The sequence below is a fragment of the Phyllostomus discolor genome, chromosome 11 (genome assembly GCF_004126475.2).
Source record: "Phyllostomus discolor isolate MPI-MPIP mPhyDis1 chromosome 11, mPhyDis1.pri.v3, whole genome shotgun sequence".
Lineage (NCBI taxonomy): Eukaryota > Metazoa > Chordata > Mammalia > Chiroptera > Phyllostomidae > Phyllostomus > Phyllostomus discolor.
In genome coordinates, this window is record NC_040913.2 from 67,109,701 (window position 1) to 67,129,658 (window position 19,958).

The 19,958-nt window shown below is 42.2% G+C and overlaps 1 protein-coding gene across 6 annotated transcripts in view; it reads right to left on the reverse strand.

Annotated features, from left to right (window-relative positions):
* The window catches only part of DCUN1D2 (defective in cullin neddylation 1 domain containing 2), a 37,542-nt gene continuing 17,584 nt past the window's right edge, over positions 1 to 19,958 (reverse strand). For 5 of the 6 annotated variants that reach the window (XM_028526800.2, XM_028526799.2, XM_036011494.1 and 2 more), the window contains exons 5-7: positions 5,227 to 5,309; positions 3,479 to 3,575; positions 1 to 2,033 (exon numbers count right to left, since the gene is read on the reverse strand). In XM_028526800.2, the coding sequence (XP_028382601.1) occupies positions 1,954 to 2,033; positions 3,479 to 3,575; positions 5,227 to 5,309 (260 nt within the window). In that variant the 3' untranslated portion in view covers positions 1 to 1,953. Of the gene's footprint in view, positions 2,034 to 3,478; positions 3,576 to 5,226; positions 5,310 to 6,705; positions 6,752 to 19,958 lie in introns of all 6 variants that reach the window. The other variant, XR_004899931.1, reaches the window with a different exon arrangement.

Genomic DNA, 19,958 nt, shown 5'->3' on the forward strand with positions numbered 1-19,958 from the left:
TACCACAACATCAGAGAAAAATAATTTATTTTAATGTTTTCAAATTCTTAGCACTTTCATAGCATGCATGATTTAAATGTATATAATAGAAGAAAGGAAATGCACAATTTTTTGAAGAGCCTTTGTCCAATTCTAATGTTTTGATATCTATTGATAAACAAGTCCATAGGACAGTTTTTTTTTCCTTATATAACTTTAAATCTTAAGAATAAAAGTGTTGCAGACCTCTATAATTATACAGGATTATCCAAGTTCTATAATCTTCTCTGAGCAGAACACTTACATGTCAAGAATACATGAAGCCTTGAAGGATGCTTTAAATTTGTTGAGGTTTTTTATTAAAGCTAGCTTTTATTATATAAAATAAATGCTCTCTTAAAATCACAGACTTACAGATAGAGATGGCCTTGCTTTTTTTTTTTAGACATGGAAGTGGAAGACTGGGAGAGGACCCAATTACAGGCCGATGACCCAGCCTAGCCTGCAGTCTCCAGGCCTCAGCCCCCTTTCCAACCCTCCACGGCCTGCTAAGCTCTTTGAAAGATTTCTATTCAAAAGTGTAGATAGTTCACATACAGCAAGTACACACAAACTTAATGTGCATGGGTGCTTCCTAAAACACTGAGTGAATCACATTTTTGGAAGTCAAATCAAAACGACACATTTTAGGCACACTTTCTGTTTACAGGAAATCTGAAGTGAACTTGCTCTGTCCCAAAATTACCCAATTTATTTGTCTGATAAACCGGGATACAGGCAGTACAGCAGGCACACTTGTGACGGGAAGATCTTTTCAAATATGAGGTAGGGTCCACACAGTGATTTTTCAAAACTCGACACAGAGCTTTTCCCAAAGTAGAACAGGTACATCGCCTTCGGACAAGCAATCTACCTATCTCTGTGCTGCCCTGGACGGTCCTCCTTGACAAGGCAAACACCAGGAAAATCAGATGGCAACGTGATGCAAAGACAGACTTCCACTTGCAAATGAGATGAAGGTTTCCGATTTGGCTTTTCTTTTGGACAATGATATGTATTTTAGTTTCAGCCTCCGAATGCGTACAACCACACAAAGGGCTGGAGAGTGGACATTGTGGATACTATGGACAGTGGAAAGGAACCAACTCAATTTTTACTCTACAATTCATCATTCATAAAAGAAATATTTTTCACGGAAAATGTCATCTTAAGTGTAATAAAATACTTTTCTTTTAAAAAAACATACTTTACGAAACTTCTTAGGAAGTTCAAATGACATCATTAAAAGTAAAATAGACCTGCTGACTTGTAAGCGGTTTAAAATAAAACTTTCCTGGAATTTCACGTACTACACGTGCCACCGCTGTGGCAACTGTAATGGCTATTAAAAACTATAGAACGATTTTCAGATGAACATCTAGAGAAAATTAAAACAAAAATAGATCTGATAAATCTAGATATTCAATAATTCAAAAAATATAAATCTTGAATTCCTGGCACCAAGTTTAAAAAAATGTTAGAATCCACAACAAGATCATTTTCTTTTGGGCACATTTTAAACAGCTTTGACTTTTATAAAAATACAACATCCTACCAAGGGCACGAGTACTTTTTTAAAGTGTAATTACAATATAATTTAGTGGAGTGTGGTAGCTGCTGGTGTTCACCTGAAGTCACGAATTAACGGTGCGCGCTGCAGTCCTGCAAACAGGCTCTCGGTGCTCCTCCACCACTGTGTGAATCATGCAGAAACCTCCCGAAGCAATAGGTACTCGACCCATCTCCACACGCCCCCGAGCAGCTGTCTTCTGATCTCCTCACGGTTTCCAAATTCAGCCACCGTTTTCTTTAAGCAGAGATGACTGGTCAAGGATGACTTCTGAAATCAGCGACATGTGTGCACAGAAATTGACCGAAATGTCTCCTTGCAGGTTGCAGTTCATTTCACAATCCTAAGCCATTTTCATTTTCTGCCTAGAAAGGGCTGTGTTTACTACCTGTGACTACTGGCCGTGCGTATTCCACAAAATCATCTATAAGAACAGGCCATGCTCCTAAAGAAAAACAAACAGATTTTAAAAAAACAATTTACATTTTAAAGCAATATTTTTTATAATTTAAAGCACTTTTTTTTTCCATAACCCAACGCTTAGAGTTCAAAAACTCAAATGATGTTTAGTTTCTACAGCCTGTGCTTTGCTTGACTGCTGAAGTTACCCATTCCTTCTGCTCAAGCCCGACCAGGGCTGGCAGATAGTGGTGTGCGTGTGCGTGTGCGTGTGTGGCCTCCCTGAGGACGACGGCAGTGCGGCCAGCTGGCTCATGTGTTCCCACTGCAGCCTCAGGGCCCTCACTGCTGCACCAGGCAGTCAGGACCCAGGCAGAGGACCCTTTGTCTTCTCAGGTGAGACGCAGCCACTTTCCTCCACTAGGGGTGCTGTTTTCTCCCTGAGCTGTGTCCCTACCCCAAACTGGCCCAATCCAAGTGGCCCATGATACTCAGCTCAATAGGGCATGATACGCTAACTGCCCATGATACTCATACACCACCCTAGGGCCAGCCAGCCATACACTCACTCCTTTATATTTTGGCTCCTTTCTTTGCAAGTGTGCCTTGTCTCACCCACCATAGCTAAAGCTCCTGAAAGCAGGGCTTCTGTCTGAAGTCAACTATTCACCCACTGGGTCAGCACACTGACCAGCTGCCCACTCTGTGCTAGAGAGGGTGTGGAGTGCTGAGGACACAGAGACACAGACACTTACACTGCTGGCTACCCCCAGGGTGCTGAGCGCTGTTGCTAAAGAGCCTTCACTTTCTAGAACAAAGAAGAGTGATGAGGAGGATGGCCCAGAGGAAGCCACCTCCTAACTGGGCACTAAGGAAGCTGGCAGTGGGTGGGGGTCTGGAGAGTGAGCACCCCTTTCCAAATGTAGCAAGGTGCCCACTGCACAGCAGGCGGTCAAACGTTCCCTGAATGAGCATCCTGAACTATCTGGCAACGAGGGCTACTACATGTGCGATCACGTTCACAGAAGGAAACGCAAGCTGCCGTCACCCAACAGGCTTGAGCAGCCTGAAGACCTGAGGCAGCAGATGGGGTCAGGCACTTGTAGCAGCCTTTGCCAAACTCCTGTCTAGTTCTGTGGTTCTGCTACGAGGCTCTCTGCATGACCATTTTTAAAATGCCTCAGTGTAGAGAATTGTCTTCTTGAGTTAAATAAACACGAGGCACTACTTTTCTTCTGTGTGACTTATAAGACATAATGAAGTGAATACTATTATGATCATCACCACCGCCATTTCACCAGTGGGGCAGAGCCAGGAGTCAGCCAGGTCCCACTAACTCCAGGCTCTGTGTCGTCAACTGTCCTACACTCCCGGCCCATCTGACCCAGTGTCTGCGTCACCATCACTGCCCTGCGCGCCAGGGGCAGGAAAAGTCAGCACACGTATCAGCACTGCTGGCGCTCATCTGACTACAGCTTCGACTTCTCGTACCTTCTTCGTCGTAGTTAGACATATCATCTGCGATCATATTTCCAAAATCTAGCAGGAGGTTCCAAGTGTCCCTTGGAATCGACCTTTTGTGATGTTCCTAATACATAAGAGAAAAAAAAACACCAGATTTAAGATAGAGATGTAACTCTCAGGTGTTGTAGAGATCTAGTTATTTCAGTGCATAATTTGATGAGAAATAAATATCATAAGAATTGTTAAAAGTTAAAAATAGTGCTTTGGATAAATATTAAGAGCTACGTAGTGCCAATGTACAAATATAGAAAGAAAATTTATTTAAAAACAAAACATGTAAAATGCAAAGATTATAAACTCCCGTTTCAGTCAAATACAAGGGCAGCATTTTTAATCTCTTTACCTAATCCCAAACCAATTTAAGAAACAATGCAAGGCAACAGACAAGTTGTATTTTGATATATAATTTTTTCTATATACTAGGTAGTTTTTGCAGTATACTGGGACAATTTGCTATAAATATCTGTTCTTCATTATTTCAGATATGCCAAAAATATGGAGAATATAACAGCTCTGATCTGTTGTTCACCATCCAGCTGCAGAAGCAAACCTGCAGCGCCTGAACCTTTCTCCTCCTGCTCTGTCCTCTTACAGAGGTGCTCATCCTCCTGATCAGCACGTATCATTCTCATGCCTGTCCTTGTACATGGTGCATGCGTGCAAGTGCACAAACAACTTAGAAGCTTGTCTCACATTTAAAAACATTTGTGTAACTACTACCAAGTCCTATGCAGTCTGCTGGACTTGGGTTTGTTCCATTCAACACTGTGTGAAATGTGTCCAGCCTAACGAGTGTGAATCCAGGTTGACTCATTTTCATTCTCTTCGGCTGTACACCGCTGCATTTATACTCCGAGTTGCTCTCCCCTCTGCTGCTGATGGACACAGGTTGTTCCCAGCGTTGCTGTTACAGTGATGCAAGAACGCCGTCATTGAGCACGCGTGTGCAGGTTCTCTGGGGAATGCCTGCAAGGGAGGTTACTGGCCGTGGAAAACAGTAAGTGGTGAAACAGGAAACATGACCTGTAGTGACTAAGTTGAATGCAGGCATCATCACGCTTCTTCAAGGAGGGCCTTGAAAGACAGCTGTTCTCAGTGTAGGGGCTCGTCCTCAGTCAGGTGAGGGCTGCTCTCTCATTCACGGACTGAACCGACAAGGGAGATCTGGGCACATCTGCTGTCTCAATGGTCTGTTTTGGGGTCAGGATGTGTTCTTGTGCTGCACGCACTTCAAAGAGCCCACAGCCACCCTGGCTTCCTTGACTTCACGCTACGACGAGCTGCCTAGTGAGGGAGACCCAGCCTGACTGGGACGTCCGCCTGCAGCACAGATGAACTCTCCTGAAGGGCCAGCTGTGCCCTCCTTTCCTTCTAGACACCATAAAACACACTTTAAATGGTGTCAGACTATGAACCCACACGCTGTGGCAGGGTTCCACCGGATGACGACACAATCCATCGTCTGAGACCCCAGCCTAGAAGGAGCCACTTTTGAAGTCAGCCTCGGAGCAGCCCTGCCTGAAACTCAGAGCCTGTGGCGCTCTAGGGAGTGAAACTGCGTGGCAACTTGTCGGCTACCTGGTGATCCCTGCATAGCACTTCCATTCACCACCGTGCCCACGAGAAATACTTTGGTTAGATAAGATGTACAGCCGCACAACCTGCGGACTGCCCTTCCCCTGGGCACACACGGCGAGAAGCAGGAGGACACTTACCAATAAAAAAGTGTTCCAAAGATCTAAAAACTTAAACCTTCCAGATAATACTAAATTCCAATATGCAACGGCCATGTCTAAATCTGGCAAAAAGAGAGAAAGAGCAGTTAATAAATCCCAATTTCTTCACAAGAAAAGATCACTTCTTAGCACACTTGTATTCACTTAAAAAAAATTCAGCACACTCATCCAAGAGTATTATGATGCTTAAACCTTTCAGAAATGTTCCTGAAATTACGTGTAATCTAATTTTATAACTCTGGGCAAATGTCTTTGAAAAGGGATTTGTGTATTGTTATTAGAACATGTAAACAATTATTCCCTAATGAATAATTTTTGAAGACTCATTTTCATATATGTCAGGCTCTCTTTAAACCTGAACCAACCCGGATACTATTAATGCATAACTTATTTTTTGAAAGGTAGGCCAACATGCTTTCTAAGTGATGAACTACAAGTTAAAACAACTTGTTTAGAAATCGAGTGACATACTGTTTTTCAAATAGACTTGCCTTGCTGCTGTAAAAACTAAAACAGACTCTGAATCCAGAGTAAATCACACAAGTTTTGTAAGTGCTGTGAACTTCTCAAGGCATAGTTGATGTATACGCTGATGTAAGGATAGTTGAAAAATGAGACGGTTATTAATCAAAGTCCATGTCCTCTTTTTTCTCCCGGCTGGAAGGTGGTGATTATTTCACTCCTTCCATACAGACCTATGTTGCAGGGCTCAATGTTAAGATGGTGTCTTAGTGTAATATGAACCCTGAGTGGTAGGGCTGTGTTAGAATATTATCCCCAATACATAATTATTGGAATACTGAGATTCATTCTCTGCTCACCAGAAATTCAGTATCTATTTCTTTTCACATGCTTGACATAAAAAGTATATAAAGAGGCCAAGAAGTTTACTTTTTGAAGTTGACAACCTTTAATGTTGCATAGTGCTCACCACTTTTAGATAGTAAAAGAACAGTTACAATGAAATAATTTCATGTTCATATATGTAGGCCAGATAAACAATGTGAAAAGCAGAAAAAAATATTAAGCTGACAGATTATTTTAAAAGCAAAATACTGAAAGATTTTCACCTAAATCTTGTTTGGTCCCACCTGGACAAAAATTATTAAAGTTACAGCTCTAACCTGAGATTTCTAGGGTCAATCAGTATTAAAATTGGATAACCAAAAGAGATGCATGAATAGCAACCAATTTTGAATAAATTGCCTACATTCCCAATGTGTTTAAAGTACATTATAGACTTTCTCAGCTTTAAATACCCTGGAGTCTTAATCAAAACAAAGAAATGGTCAGAAAGTTTCACAGAACCAACAGTATGGAAGTATAGGTAAGTATAGGCAAGGCTCGCTGAACCTTGCCTATGGGACCCACAGTATAATACTAAGATGATTAGTCTTGTCTTGCTAAGTCTACACCCTGATCACTTAGGAAGAATGTTAATTGAAATCTATACTCAACTCATCTTAATGATGAAAAGTCTCACAACTGAGAAATGGAGGTAAACCTGGGAAGGAAAGAAAAATAGTTTTATGGCAGACATTTAATCCAGTTACTTTTGGATTAGTTTGGTCCTAGAAATCTATGAAGTTCCTGATTTGTATGCTTTTTTAACTGTATATTTTCCATTACCATTTATCGCCCTTATCCCCTCTGCTACCTCCACCCACCCCCACTCCCCCACAATTACCAAACTGTTGTCCATGTTTATGAGTCCTTTTTCTTTTTTGCTTGATCCCTCCACCCCCTCACCCCGCCTCCAGAGCTGTCATGTAGCTCTCGCTGAGTCTGTCTCTGTTCTGCTTATTAGTTCAATTTGTTCATTAGATCCCACATACAAATGAAATCATATGGTACTTGTCTTTCTCTGACAGGCTGATTTCACTTAGCATAATGTTCTCCAGGTTCATACATGCTGTTGCAAAGGGTAAGTTTTCTTCTGTTTTATGGCTGAGTAGTAATACATTATGTAAATGTACCATGGTTGTTTTATCCACTCATCTACCGATGGACACTTAGGCTGCTTCCAAATCCTGGTTATTGTAAAGAACACGGCAATGAACATAGGGGTGCTTATATTCTTTCGAATTAGTGTTTTGGGTTTCTTCAGATAAATTCCCAGAAGTAAAATTGCTAGGTCATAAGGCTGTTGCATTTTTAATTTTTTGAGGTGTCTCCATACTGCTTTCCACAGTGGCTGCAGCAATCTCCATTCCCACCAACAGTGCAAAAGGGTTCCCCTTTCTCCACATCCTCACCTGTACTTGTTTGTTGATTTATTGATGATAGCCATTCTGACAGGTGTGAGATGGTATCTCACTGTGGTTTCATTTGCATTTCTCTGATGACTAGTGATGTTGAGCATCTTCTCATATGTCTACTGGCCATCTGTATGTCCTCTTTGGAGAAGTTTCTATTCGGGTCCTTTGCCCATTTTTAAATTGGATTTTTTTTTGTATTGAGTTTTATAAGTTCTTTATAAATTTTCAATATTAACTCCTTATCAGATAGATGTATTGGAGAATATGTTGTCCCATTCCATGGTTGTCTTATAATTTTGTTGATGTTTTCCTTTGCTGTGAAAAAACTTTTTAGTTTGATGTAGTCCCATTTGTTTATTTTTTCTTTTGTTTCCCTTGTCTGAGGAGATATAACAGAAGAAAGACATTGCTATGAGCAATGTCCAAGATTCTACTGCCTGTGTTTTCTTCTGTGATTTTTACAGTTTCAAGTCTTAACATTTAAGTCTTTAATCCATTTTTAATTTATTCTTGTGTGTGGTGTAAGAAAGTGGTTTTGTTTCATTTTTCTGCACATATTCTGTCCAATCTTCACAACATCATTTATTGAATAAACTATCTTTATCCTATTGTATGTGCTTGCTTCCTCTGTCAAATATTAATTGACTATAAAGTTATGGGCTTATTTCTGGGCTCTCTCTTCTGTTCCACTGATCTATATATCTGTTTGGGTTTTTATTTTGCTAGTACCATGCTGTTTGGATTACTATGGCCTTATACTATAGTTTGATATTAGGTAGCATGATTCCTTCAACTTTGTTTTTTCTCCAGATTGCTCTTGCTATTTGGGGTCTTTTGTGGTTCCATGTAAATTTTTGAAATATTTATTCCAGTCATGTGAAATATGACATTGGAATCTTGATATGAATTGTGTTGAATCTATAGATTGCTTTGGGTAGTATGGACGTTTTAATGATGTTAATTATTTCTATCCATGAACACAGTATGTGCTTCCACTTATTTATATCTTCTTCAATTTCTTTCCTCAGTATCTTATAATTTTCTGAATATAGGTCTTTTACATTCTTGGTTAAATTTATTCCTCGGCATTTGATTCTTTTTGAAACAATTGCAAATGGGATTGTTTTCTTAATTTCCTTTTTTGATAGTTCATTATTGGCATATAAAAATGCAACTGATTTCTGATTATTAATTTTGTGTCCTGATATTTTACAGAATTCATTGATTAGTTCTAGTAGTTTCTGGGTAGAATCTTTAGGGTTCTCTATGTACAGTATTATGTCATCTGCAAATAATGACACCTTTACTTTTTCCTTTCCAATTTGGATACATTTTATTTCTTCTACTTGTCTGACTGCTGTGGCTAAAACTTCCAGTATCATGTTGAATAAGAGAGGTAAAAGTGGACATCCCTGTATTGCTCCCAATCTTAAGTGGAACACTTACAGTTTTTGCCCACTGAGTATGATGTTGGTAGTGGGTTTGTCATATACGGCCTTTATTACGGTGAGGTATGTTCCCACTTTGCTGAGAGGTTTTATCATAATTGGTGCTGAATGCTTTTTCTGCATCTATTGGCGTGATCATATGGTTTTTATCTTTCATCTGTTTATGTGGTGTATCACATTTATCGATTTGTGAATGTTGTACCAGCCTTGCACCCCCAGAATAAATTCCACTTGATCACGGAGTATGATCTTTTTGATGTATTGCTGTTTGGTTTGCTAATATTTTATTGAGGATTTTAGCATCCATGTTCATCAGGCATATTGGCCTATAATTTTTTTTTTGTAGTGTCTTTATCTGGATTTGGAATTAGGAAAATGCTGGCCTCACAAAATGAGCTTGAGAGTCTTCCCTCCTCTTGAATTTTTTGGAATTGTTTGAGAGAGAGATGTGTTAGTTTTTCTTGAATGCTTGGTAAAATTCATCTGTGAAGCCAGGGCTTTTGTTTGTTGGGAGTTTTTTTATTGCTGCTTCAATTTCACTAGGTGTAATTTGTCTATTCAAATTCTCTTATTCTCCCTGACTTAGTTTCTAGGAATTTATCCATTTTGTGCAGGCTGTCCCATTTGTTGGCATATAGTTGTTCTTTTTCCTCTTTCATTTCTGATTTTATTTATTTAGGTCCTCCCTCCTTTTTTCTTGGTGAGTCTGGTTAAAGGTTTGTCAATCTTGTTTATCTTTTCAAAGAACCAGCTCTTGGATTCATTGATTTTTTTGTATCTTGTTTTTTGATAACATTTCATTTATGTCTACTCTGATTTTTATTATTCCCTTCCTTCTATTCACGTTGGGATTTGTTTGCTGTTCTTTTTCAAGTTTCTTTGAGTGTAAAATGAAATTGCTTGTTTGAGCTTTTTCTTGCTTCTTGGGGTAGGCCTGTAATGCTATGAATTTCCCTCTTAGGACTGCTTTCCCTGTGTCCCACAGATTTTGGGTTGTTGTGTTCTAATTTTCATTTGTTTCAAGGTATCTTTTGATTTCTTCCTTGACCTCATTGTTAATCTATTCATTGTTTAATTGCATGTTATTTAGCTTCTATGCCTTTGTGTATTTTTCAGTTTTCTTCTTGTGATTTCTAGTTTCATAGCATTATGGTTAGAGAAGATGCTTGATATGATTCCAATCTTCTTAAATTTATTGAGACTTATATGTGTCCTAATATGTGGTCTATCCTAAAAAACATTCCATGTACACTTGGAAAGAAGGTATATTCTGCTGCTTTGAGGTGAAATGCTCTGATGATATCAATCAAATCCATTTGATGTAGTGTGTCATTTAAGGCTGCTGTCTCTTTGTTGACTTTCCAACTGGAATATCTATTCATTGAAGTCAATGGGGTGTTAAGATCCCCTGCTATGACTGTACTTCTATTGATCTCTCCCTTTACATCCATCAGTCTTTGCTTTACATCTTTAGGTGCTCATGAACAGACACAGACACACATAAACAAACACACAAACATGAAGGAAATGAAGAATGAACTCTATAAACTCTTTCCTTGATTATTCTTTTGCACTGATGTCCATGCTTTTTCTAAGAACTATATAAAGACTTGTATCAATCTCCTTAATTCATACTTAATCTTTCAGAATACAGACTGGGTAATATACTTTGGAAATCATAAAATAAATTGTTCTATTTTAGATGTGTAGCCATAAAATTATTTGTCCTGCTTTCTTTAAAAAAAAAACCCTCAAAACCCTTCTAAAATAGAGAATATACTGTACTTGAACTGTTTGAATAGTATAATCATTTCCTGAAGAGGTTATTGTTTTATTTAATACAATTTCATATTCAATAATGAAATACAATATGAAATTTAATATCAAATGAAATTCTCTTAATTTCTCTTATAAAGCAAAGAAACAAAATTAATAACTGTTCTAATTCTCTAGTGGGTAATTTTGATTTTGGTAAATCTTATTTAAGTACCTATAGACATAAAATAAATACAAAGATAAAGGAATTACTGGATAAATTTTGCCCTTTTTTGCTTCCTGATGCATCTACTTAAATAAAGGCTAAACATATTAGGCTAAATATTGTAAAGTGTTTCAAAATACTCTTTACCAAGTTACTTAATTTCTTTGAAATAGTCATGGAGAAAGAAAATACATTTTAAAATTTTAAATAAGGCAATTAATTTAGACTTTAATTTACAATCTCTTATAAATCACTATGGAATTCATAACGTATGTCAAATGTGGTAACTTGAAATGGAACTGATACTATAGGGTTTCCAGGGCTGGGCCTTAAGAGATACACAGCTCCTACCTGCCCTACCCACGCAATATGCAGCTTCCACATCAGCAGCCCTTCCAGCCCGAAGTTGCCATGCTATAGGAAAGCCCAGGGAAGCCATGTGGGGGAGCACAGAGGCATCAGACTCTCTTACACGTCCTCTGCTGGGCATTTCAACCTTACCCAGCTGACAGCTAAAAAACCACTGAGCGTCTGAATCGACACAGCGTGGAACGGAAGAACTAGTCTACCGAGGCCTGCCTGAATCCCTGACCCAGAAGATCATGAGCTAGAAAACAATGATCATTGTTCGAAGCCACTAAGTTTTCAGGTACTTTGTTATGCAGCAACTACTAACCAAAACAGTGAGTCTGGGGTATGACCTGAGGGATCTGCAATTTGGGCAAGTTCCCAGGTGATGCAGATGTGCTGGTCTGAAGACCTCATTCTGCAAGGACCTATGGTAAATCATAACTTTAAAAAAAAGTTCTTTAATACTTTTCCAGTTCTGGCCAGTTAACTTAGCATTAGAAGATCAAAATTCTTGAAAACAATACCTGCACATGAAAGTTAAATGAAATGCTAACCCTTTTTGAACATTAAAGGGAAGGAATCCCACAGATTGCAAAACATATCGGTAAGTACAAAAAATTACTTCTAACAGAAGCTTAATCATCCTACATTACATTGAATATGTTAAAGTCACAGAATAAACAGTCAGAAGGAATACTGTATTCTCATTTAGTGACATTTCAAGGTGCTCTTTCCTGGTAACCATTTAAAAATAAAGAATAACCGCTGTTATTTTAAAATTTGGATCAGACTAATTATCCCTTTGAAAAATGAAGCTAAATGGGGTTCTAAGAATTAAGGTGCTCAAAAGTAAAGCATTACCTAAACTTTCCTTTTGAAGTATAATAATAATTACATTTGGACCCAAATTAGCCAAATTTTAGAAAAGCATGGAAGGTAATACTTCTTGTTCAGGTGAGTATTAATTAGGAATACTCAGGAAATGGAGAGAAGTTCTTTTTTGTTTTTTTAAAGGCAGCATAAGAAGAAATAATATCCGTGCCAGAAGGGACCGCCTGTTGGGAACATGGCACTTGCCCTCGCCAAATGGGCAGTCTCACTGCGGGTATCCCAAGAACGCCGAATGAGCCCACCTGAACCTTCTTCAGTGCTGCATTGTGCTGTCTACCTGCTTGTTAGTTTCTAGAACACTGATGATTGTTACTAGGTAATCACAGTCCAGACTGAAACAGGCTTTAGTTTTTAATGACTATTTTGCTTCAGCCTCTTAGGAAGGAACAGCATGGAGGGGAGAAGATAAAAAGCAAGAGTTTTAGTTTCAAAAGTTAAAAATCAGCTGATAAAAGAACAGTTTTCTGCACATCTATCAGGAGGACTATTATTTAAAAACCAAAACAGAAAATAATAAGTGTTGGTGAGATTGTGGATAAATTAGAGTCTTGTGCAATGTATATTCCCTGTTGGTGGGGATGTAAAATCTGCTGCTGTAGAAAATAATATGGTGGTTTCTCAAAAAACAAAAACAAAGTCATAGAATTATCACATGATCCCACAATTGCACTTCTGGGCATTTACCCAAAAGAACTGAAAAGCTGGGACTCCAGCAGACACTTGTGCACCTGGGTTCGCAGCAGCACTGCTCGCCACAGACAAGACGTGGAAGCAACCCAGCTGCCCATGGATGGGGGATGGAAAAGCAAAGTGTGGAAATACACACAGTAGAATGTTATTCAGCCTTCAAAAGGAAGAAAATTCTGACGTGCTACAACATGAATGAAGTTTAAGGACATTATGCTAAATGAAATAATGAGTTACGGAAGGACGAATGCTGTATGACTTCATTGATATGAGCTACCCAGTCAAAGTCAATGAGACAGGAAGTGGAATGGTGGTTGTCAAGGGCTGGTTGTCAAGGGAAAATGGGGAGTCTTTATGTAATGGGTCAAAGCTTTGGTCTGGCAAGATGAAATAGTTCTACAGATGGATGGTAGCAATGGTTGGACAACAATGTGGCACTGAGCTGTACACTTAAAAACAGTGAAAATGGTAAAAAAGAAAAAAAAGAACTAATGAACAGTCTTGGAGAAAAAGCCCTAAAGACCCCTAACTTGATGATTTTAGAACAAGCAGTTGCATGCCTCCGCCCTTCCTTTCTATCCTTTGACAAGCAATTGATGAGAACTTAACACTCAAAGGCACCTGGAAGGGTCCTGGAAAGGTGGTGAAAAAGGTAGTTTAGTTTTTAAATTTTTCTGAATCTTCACATAAAAACAAATAACGCAACTAGATAGCAAGTCCAAAAGTCAAAGGCAACAGTAACAATATAATAAGGTGAGAAAGCATCACCATGAATGGAAAACATGGGTAGGAGAGGATGGACGGCCAGCAGCCATGAGACCTATGTAACGAGGGAGTGGTGAATGGGGCAGAGCGTCTCAGATGGGTATGACCATGGGGCACCTCGGAGTGGCCAGCAGGCATTCACTGCAAAGCCTGGCCAGGACGAGGTGAGGACGGCTGCATCAGGCCATCGCTGTGACCAATGGGAGGAGGGTGCAGGGACCTGCCACCACGGCTGCAGGAGCTGAGGCACCCTGGCTCCCACGAACCCGGAACCGACCTACCACGGGACCTTAGACAGGGTGGCACTACAGAGAGGTGGCTGGAGTGCACAGGTTAAACAGGGGAGAACAGCAGAGACAAGAAAAGAGATAAAAGCGGGCGGGAGGGATACAGCCAGAAAATCTTAGAAAGCAAACGTCACATTATTGTACACTGCACACACACACACATACACATGTATACACACATGCAGATACAAACACGTACATACACTCGGGCGCATGTGCACATGACACACATGCAGCACTGAATGTACACATGTGCATGCACACACGTGTCCCAGAGGAGGTAGCTCTGTGAAGTGAGAATGCTGCCCTGAACCATCCTCCTCCTGAAAGCGCAGGAAAGCTGGTTCACAGGAACGGGAGCCAGAGAAAAGCACTGAGGCCAGGTCCCTTGTAACTCCGTCCTAAGAAAAAAGACCCTACGACCAGAACGTCATCCCTAGAAAATGAACGCAGGCCAGGTAACATGCCAGTTCAGATAGAACTTGTGCCCTCCCATTTCAAAACAAGCTAGAAGGCATTAAGAAATGACACAAAACATGAAAGAACGTATATCATAATTAGGAAAACTCAGAAACGAGGGGACAAAACTCAAGAATGAGAAATAAAAAAAATCACTCCTGAAATACCTAAACTAAAAGAAATGCAAGAGCAAATAAACTCAACAGACAACGGCATAAGAGAGAGGGGAGAAAAGGGGACAGTTCTCAATCCAAAACGAAGCAGAGACGAAAAGGGTTTGAGAGGAAGCGACCGCTGGACTCAGCTGTCACCCCCAAGTATCAGAGCTGATACAATTTATAGATTTTTCTTAGTCTTCCCAACATAATTAAAACAGAAACACTTCTTACACTGTTAAATAAACCAGGAGTCTGCAACCTACGAGCTGCTAACTCAAGATGGAAGGTACCACAGCACAGCCTAGGACGAGGCTAAGCTTCCCGTGTGTCCACGTTCCTCTCTGGGGGGGGGCGCTCCCTCAGAGGTTCCCCGCACACCTTGGATGCCGATCTGCTTCAATGGCAGCGACTAAGTCCTTGCTGTAGTGGGAACGGCAGCTAAGGTATGCTTCTTCCAGGCATTGATAAGATTCCCAAAGAGGAATCAATCTTTGCAGTTGAAAAGAATGGAGCTACAGTAGATCAAATATAAAAAATAAAGCTGAGGTTGAAAGTGTCATCAGGTAGCTAAGCCTACGGAGTGCAAAGGGAGTTATTTTTAGGTGGGGGCAAAGCAGGGAAGTCAGGAGTTGAACTTGGCACCTGGTCTCCTGATTATCTATTTCGTCACCATAAGAACAATGTTCATAGGCTGATGTCTTCATAATAGCACCACATACAAAACAAGACAATGCTCTTAACAACTGACTGCTATTGCTATTCTTACCAAAGTCACACCATCTTCTAACTAGACTGACACTCAAGCCTTGAAATCTGGCTTACCACTGGGCCTGACCACCAGGTAACGCATGCTAGTCAGGACACGCTGCAGCTCACCCACCAGGTGACACGTCCTCAGTCAGGACACCTTGCAGCTCACACACCAGGTGACACGTCCTTAGTCAGGACATGCTGCAGCTCACCCACCAGGTGACATGTCCTCAGTCAGGACATCCTGCAGCTCACCTACCAGGTGACAGGTCCTCAGTCAGGACACCCTGCATCTCACACACCAGGTGACACGCCCTCAGGCAGGACACGCTGCAGCTCACACACCAGGTGACACGTCCTCAGTCAGGACACGCTGCAGCAGCTCTCAGAGAGTAAGAAAGCCTTTTCTGCCCACGTGCAGAGTGAGTGATGCAGCCCATCACTCTCCGTGGCTCCAGCTTTGATATAACCAGATGAAGCAACACACGGGAGGAGATCACTGTGCTTTTTTGACAATGTCTGTTGCTCTAAAAATTGAGATGAAGTCATTTGTGCTAAAACAGAACTGCAGACATTTTAGGAGTTTTAAAATTATAATATATATATTTTTTGCTCATTTAATATATATGCATGATATAAAACAAGTAAATTAAAACCAAATCATATAAAATGCAAGAAGTGGGTAGAATGGGAAATACCTTGGCACAGAGGCTACTTAAAGGTGACTCTTGGAGTGATCCGAGAATGTGAGGGGACAGGTGGCACCAAGGGCCAAACTCAGAGGAGAAAGCCTCAGAAGGCAGGCAGTGCCAAGGCAAGTGGTGACCAGAGGGGATGGCTGGGCCGAGACAGACCTGAGCTCACTTTGACCATCCAACCTTTCCCTACAGGGCCCAGCAGTGGGCCGGTGGGACTGGGGCTGCGCCCTGCCCTCCTGCACCCGCAGACTTCCAGCGCACCCGGGCCCTGGACTCCGCTCAGCACATGTCAGACAGCCCATGAGGAAGTGTGAACACACGGGGCCGTGAGTGCGGGCTCCAAACCCTGCTGTCACAGCCTGTGCACCTTCCTCCATCACGGCCTTTTGTGCCTTGGCCTCAGTTTCCCTGTTTATAAAGTGGGGTAAGGCCACACGTGAACCAGACGAAGGCGCCAGGCTGCCACATCACATGTGCTTCATAGAGGCTGGTTCTTGCCTTTCTTTCCAGCAACGAGGTAGAAGACAGAAGCCACCACCCACGCACAGAAACCACACTGCCTGCCAGTCCTGGATCTGGACATCTATCTGGGTGGCAGAGAAGACACACAGGGAGGCCCCTATGTCTGGGCCCGAGCAGCACCGCTGGGCTGACCGCTATCATTCCACTCTGGGTTCACCCTTGCTGTATGAGTTGTTTCTTTTTAAAATGTGCCAAGTATCCGAATTTTCCCAAGAGCACAGGACCACGAGCCCAACTCCCCACTCTGCACTAATACAACTGGAATTATGTGGAATCCTAATTTAACCAGGTCCTTGCTACCAATGCCTCAGAGCCTTGCCTCCTTGTGGTCCTTCTGGAAGCATCTGGCAAGCTCTTCTCCAGGCGACACCCTGCCGAGCCACAGAAAAGCCAGGGCAAATCAGGGCCAGTGCCTGCAGTGGCCCCTCGGCCACCTTATCTCAGTCGGTTGGCCACGTGTTGGTCTCTGTGACAGGGTGAGAACAGACGAAACCCAGCTTCTGTTCTGTCTCACCGCGCATGCTCAGCCGTCACCCTGCTGCCGCCGTGGACCCCCCTTTCCTCTCACTCTGTGCGCTTGGTTACAACCAACAACAGATCCTTCACTGACATCAGGCCAAACAGGAAATCAATCCTGGTCTTCACAAACAAATGTGTCAGGACCACCTCTTCCCATGGGTCTCACGAATACCTTCCATGACATCGGCTCCCTGCCTCGTGACAAAGGGGGACGTGCTCAGCCCTGTGATGTCGGAAACACCTTGCCGCCGCACCTTCACGCCACGGACAGCCTCTGTTTGCTCACCCGCTTCCTTGAATAGGAAAAACTGCATTCCTATTTTCCCAGTGATTCTCCCACTTCCACCTTCTGAGGTTTTAAAAGCAGATCCATTCAAGTAAGTTCCTGAACAGGTCCCTGTGGCAGAGGCCTTTTTCCGCTCCTGAGGTGGCAGGTGCACGACCTGTGAGGCGGCACGCAGGGCGAGAAACCCATTCAAACGGCGGACCAGCCCCGAGAGAGGGACTCTGATGAGAGACTCATCACAGGGCAATGCAGCCACAGAAAAAACAAACTGCCCACAACGCTGGAGAAAAACACAGAAAAAGGAGAAAACAATCCCTGCCATGGAAGTAGGAAACAGTGCTTAGGAAAAGACAGCTGCTTGCCATCCTGAACTGAGGCAGAAGTGCCTGCTGCCCACCTCCCTGATGTGGGGGCGGGGGTGCCTGCTGCCCACCTCCCCGACGTGGGGGCGGGGGTGCCTGCTGCCTCAGTCTGTACCTGCCTGTGACCTGTTGCTGGGAGAAGGAGAGGAAGGAAGTCAGAGGGACGGAGGGAGGAGGGTGCCTACTGCGCACACACACCTGCAAACGTGCAGGAGTGAAATCAGGGTCTGAATCCAAATGCCTGCTGTGGAATTTTCTGTCTGTGAATTTTCAAGCCCTTTTCAGGTTTCCTACCTAATTTTGGTCATCTTTTTTTTTTTTTATATTTTATTGATTATGCTATTACAGTTGTCCCATTTCCCCCCTTCTCTCCCCTCCACCCTGTACCCCCCTCCCACCCACATTTCCCCCTTTAGTTCATGTCCATGTGTCATACTTATGAGTTCTTTAGTTTCTACATTTCCCATACTATTCTTGCCCTCCCCCTATCTATTTTCAACCTACATTCTATGCTACTTATTCTCTATACCTTTTCCCCCTCTCTCCTCCTCCCACCCCCCTGCTGCTAACCCTCCATGTGCCCTCCATTTCTGTGGTTCTGTTCCTGTTCTAATTGTTTACTTAGTTTCTTTTGGTTTTGCTTTAGGTGTGGTTGTTAATATTTGTGAGTTTGCTGTCCTTTTACTATACATGTTTTTTCTTTATCTTCTTTTCTTAGATAAGTCCCTTTAGCATTTCATAAAATAAGGGCTTGGTGATGATGAACTCCTTTAACTTGACCTTATCTGAGAAGCACTTTATCTGCCCTTCCATTCTAAATGAAAGCTTTGCTGGATAGAGCGATCTGGGATGTAGGTCCTTGTCTTTCATGACTTGGAATATTTCTTTCCAGCCCCTTCTTGCCTGTAAGGTCTCTTTTGAGAAATCAGCTGACAGTCTGATGGGAACTCCTTTGTAGGTTACTGTCCCCTTACCTCTTGCTGCTTCTAGGATTCTCTCCTTCGTTTTTACCTTGGCTAATGTAATTATGATGTGCCTTGGTGTGTTTCTTCTTGGGTCCAACTTCTTTGGGGCTCTCTGAGCTTCTTGGATTTCTTGGAAGACTGTTCCCTTTGCCAGATTGGGGAAGTTCTCCTTTATTATTTGTTCAAATACATGTTCAATCTGTTGCTTTTCCCCTTCCGATTCTGGTACCCCTATAATTCGGATATTGGAACGTTTAAAGGTGTCTTGGATGCTCTTAATCTTTTCCTCAATTTTTTGAATTCTTATTTCATCATGCTTTCCTGCTTGGTTGATTCTATCTTCCTTCTGGTCCACTGTATTGTTTTGAGACTCATATTCCTTCCTTTCACTATTGGCTCTCCTCCGCGTGTCTTCCTGCATCTCTTTTATGGTAATCTGCATTCTTTCATCTAAATTTCGTCCAAAAATCAACCAGTTCCGTGAGCTTTCTGATCACCAGTGTTTTGAACTGCGCATCTGATAGATTGGCTAGTTCTTGGTCGCTCAAAAGGATGAGTCCTGGGGGACTGATCTGCTCTGTTGAAAACATAGTTTTTTGTTTTTTGTTTTTTCCCCCTGTCTCTCCTTTTTTTTTTTCCGGTCTGGTTGCTCTTGTTACGGTGGGGGGCGGAGCCTTAGGTGCTCACTGGGGCTGGGCACCCCAGTCACTAGATTGTGACGTTATATGTGGAGGCGGGGTGGGCGGGGGAAAACAATGGCGGTAGTTCCGTTCCCCTGGACTCAGACCCTTGTCTGGGCTTCTGGGCCGCGAGTTCTGCCCTGGTCCACAATCGCTGCCCCTCTGGGTCTGCCAGCCGCAGCTTGCGTACTCAGGGATCACCGCTGCCTTCTTGCGCGCCGGATGGCTTTTGCGCCAATTTCACGCCAAACCTTCCCCCGACCTCCGCGCGCCGCCGACCCGAGCCAGCCCCGCGCCCGCCGGCTCGTCTTCTCCTACCAGTCCGGATGAACGCGTCTACTTCAACTTCTTGGCTGCCTGACTTCCATTCAGATAAATCCTCTGCCGGATCTGGGTGTTATTCTGATAGTAAATTATTGTTGTAAATTATTGGTTTTCTAATCTTGGTTGTGCGAGGAGGCACGGTGCGTCCACCTATTCCTCCATCTTGCCGGAAGTCCTGGTCATCTTATAATATTGCTTTGATTTATAAGAACTTTTTTTCAAAATATACTTTCTAATATACCCGTTTAATCCCTATAAAAAAGACTGTGTAAGCCCTCCTCCAAACTTGTAAGAGATTTTAATGCACTATACATAAATAA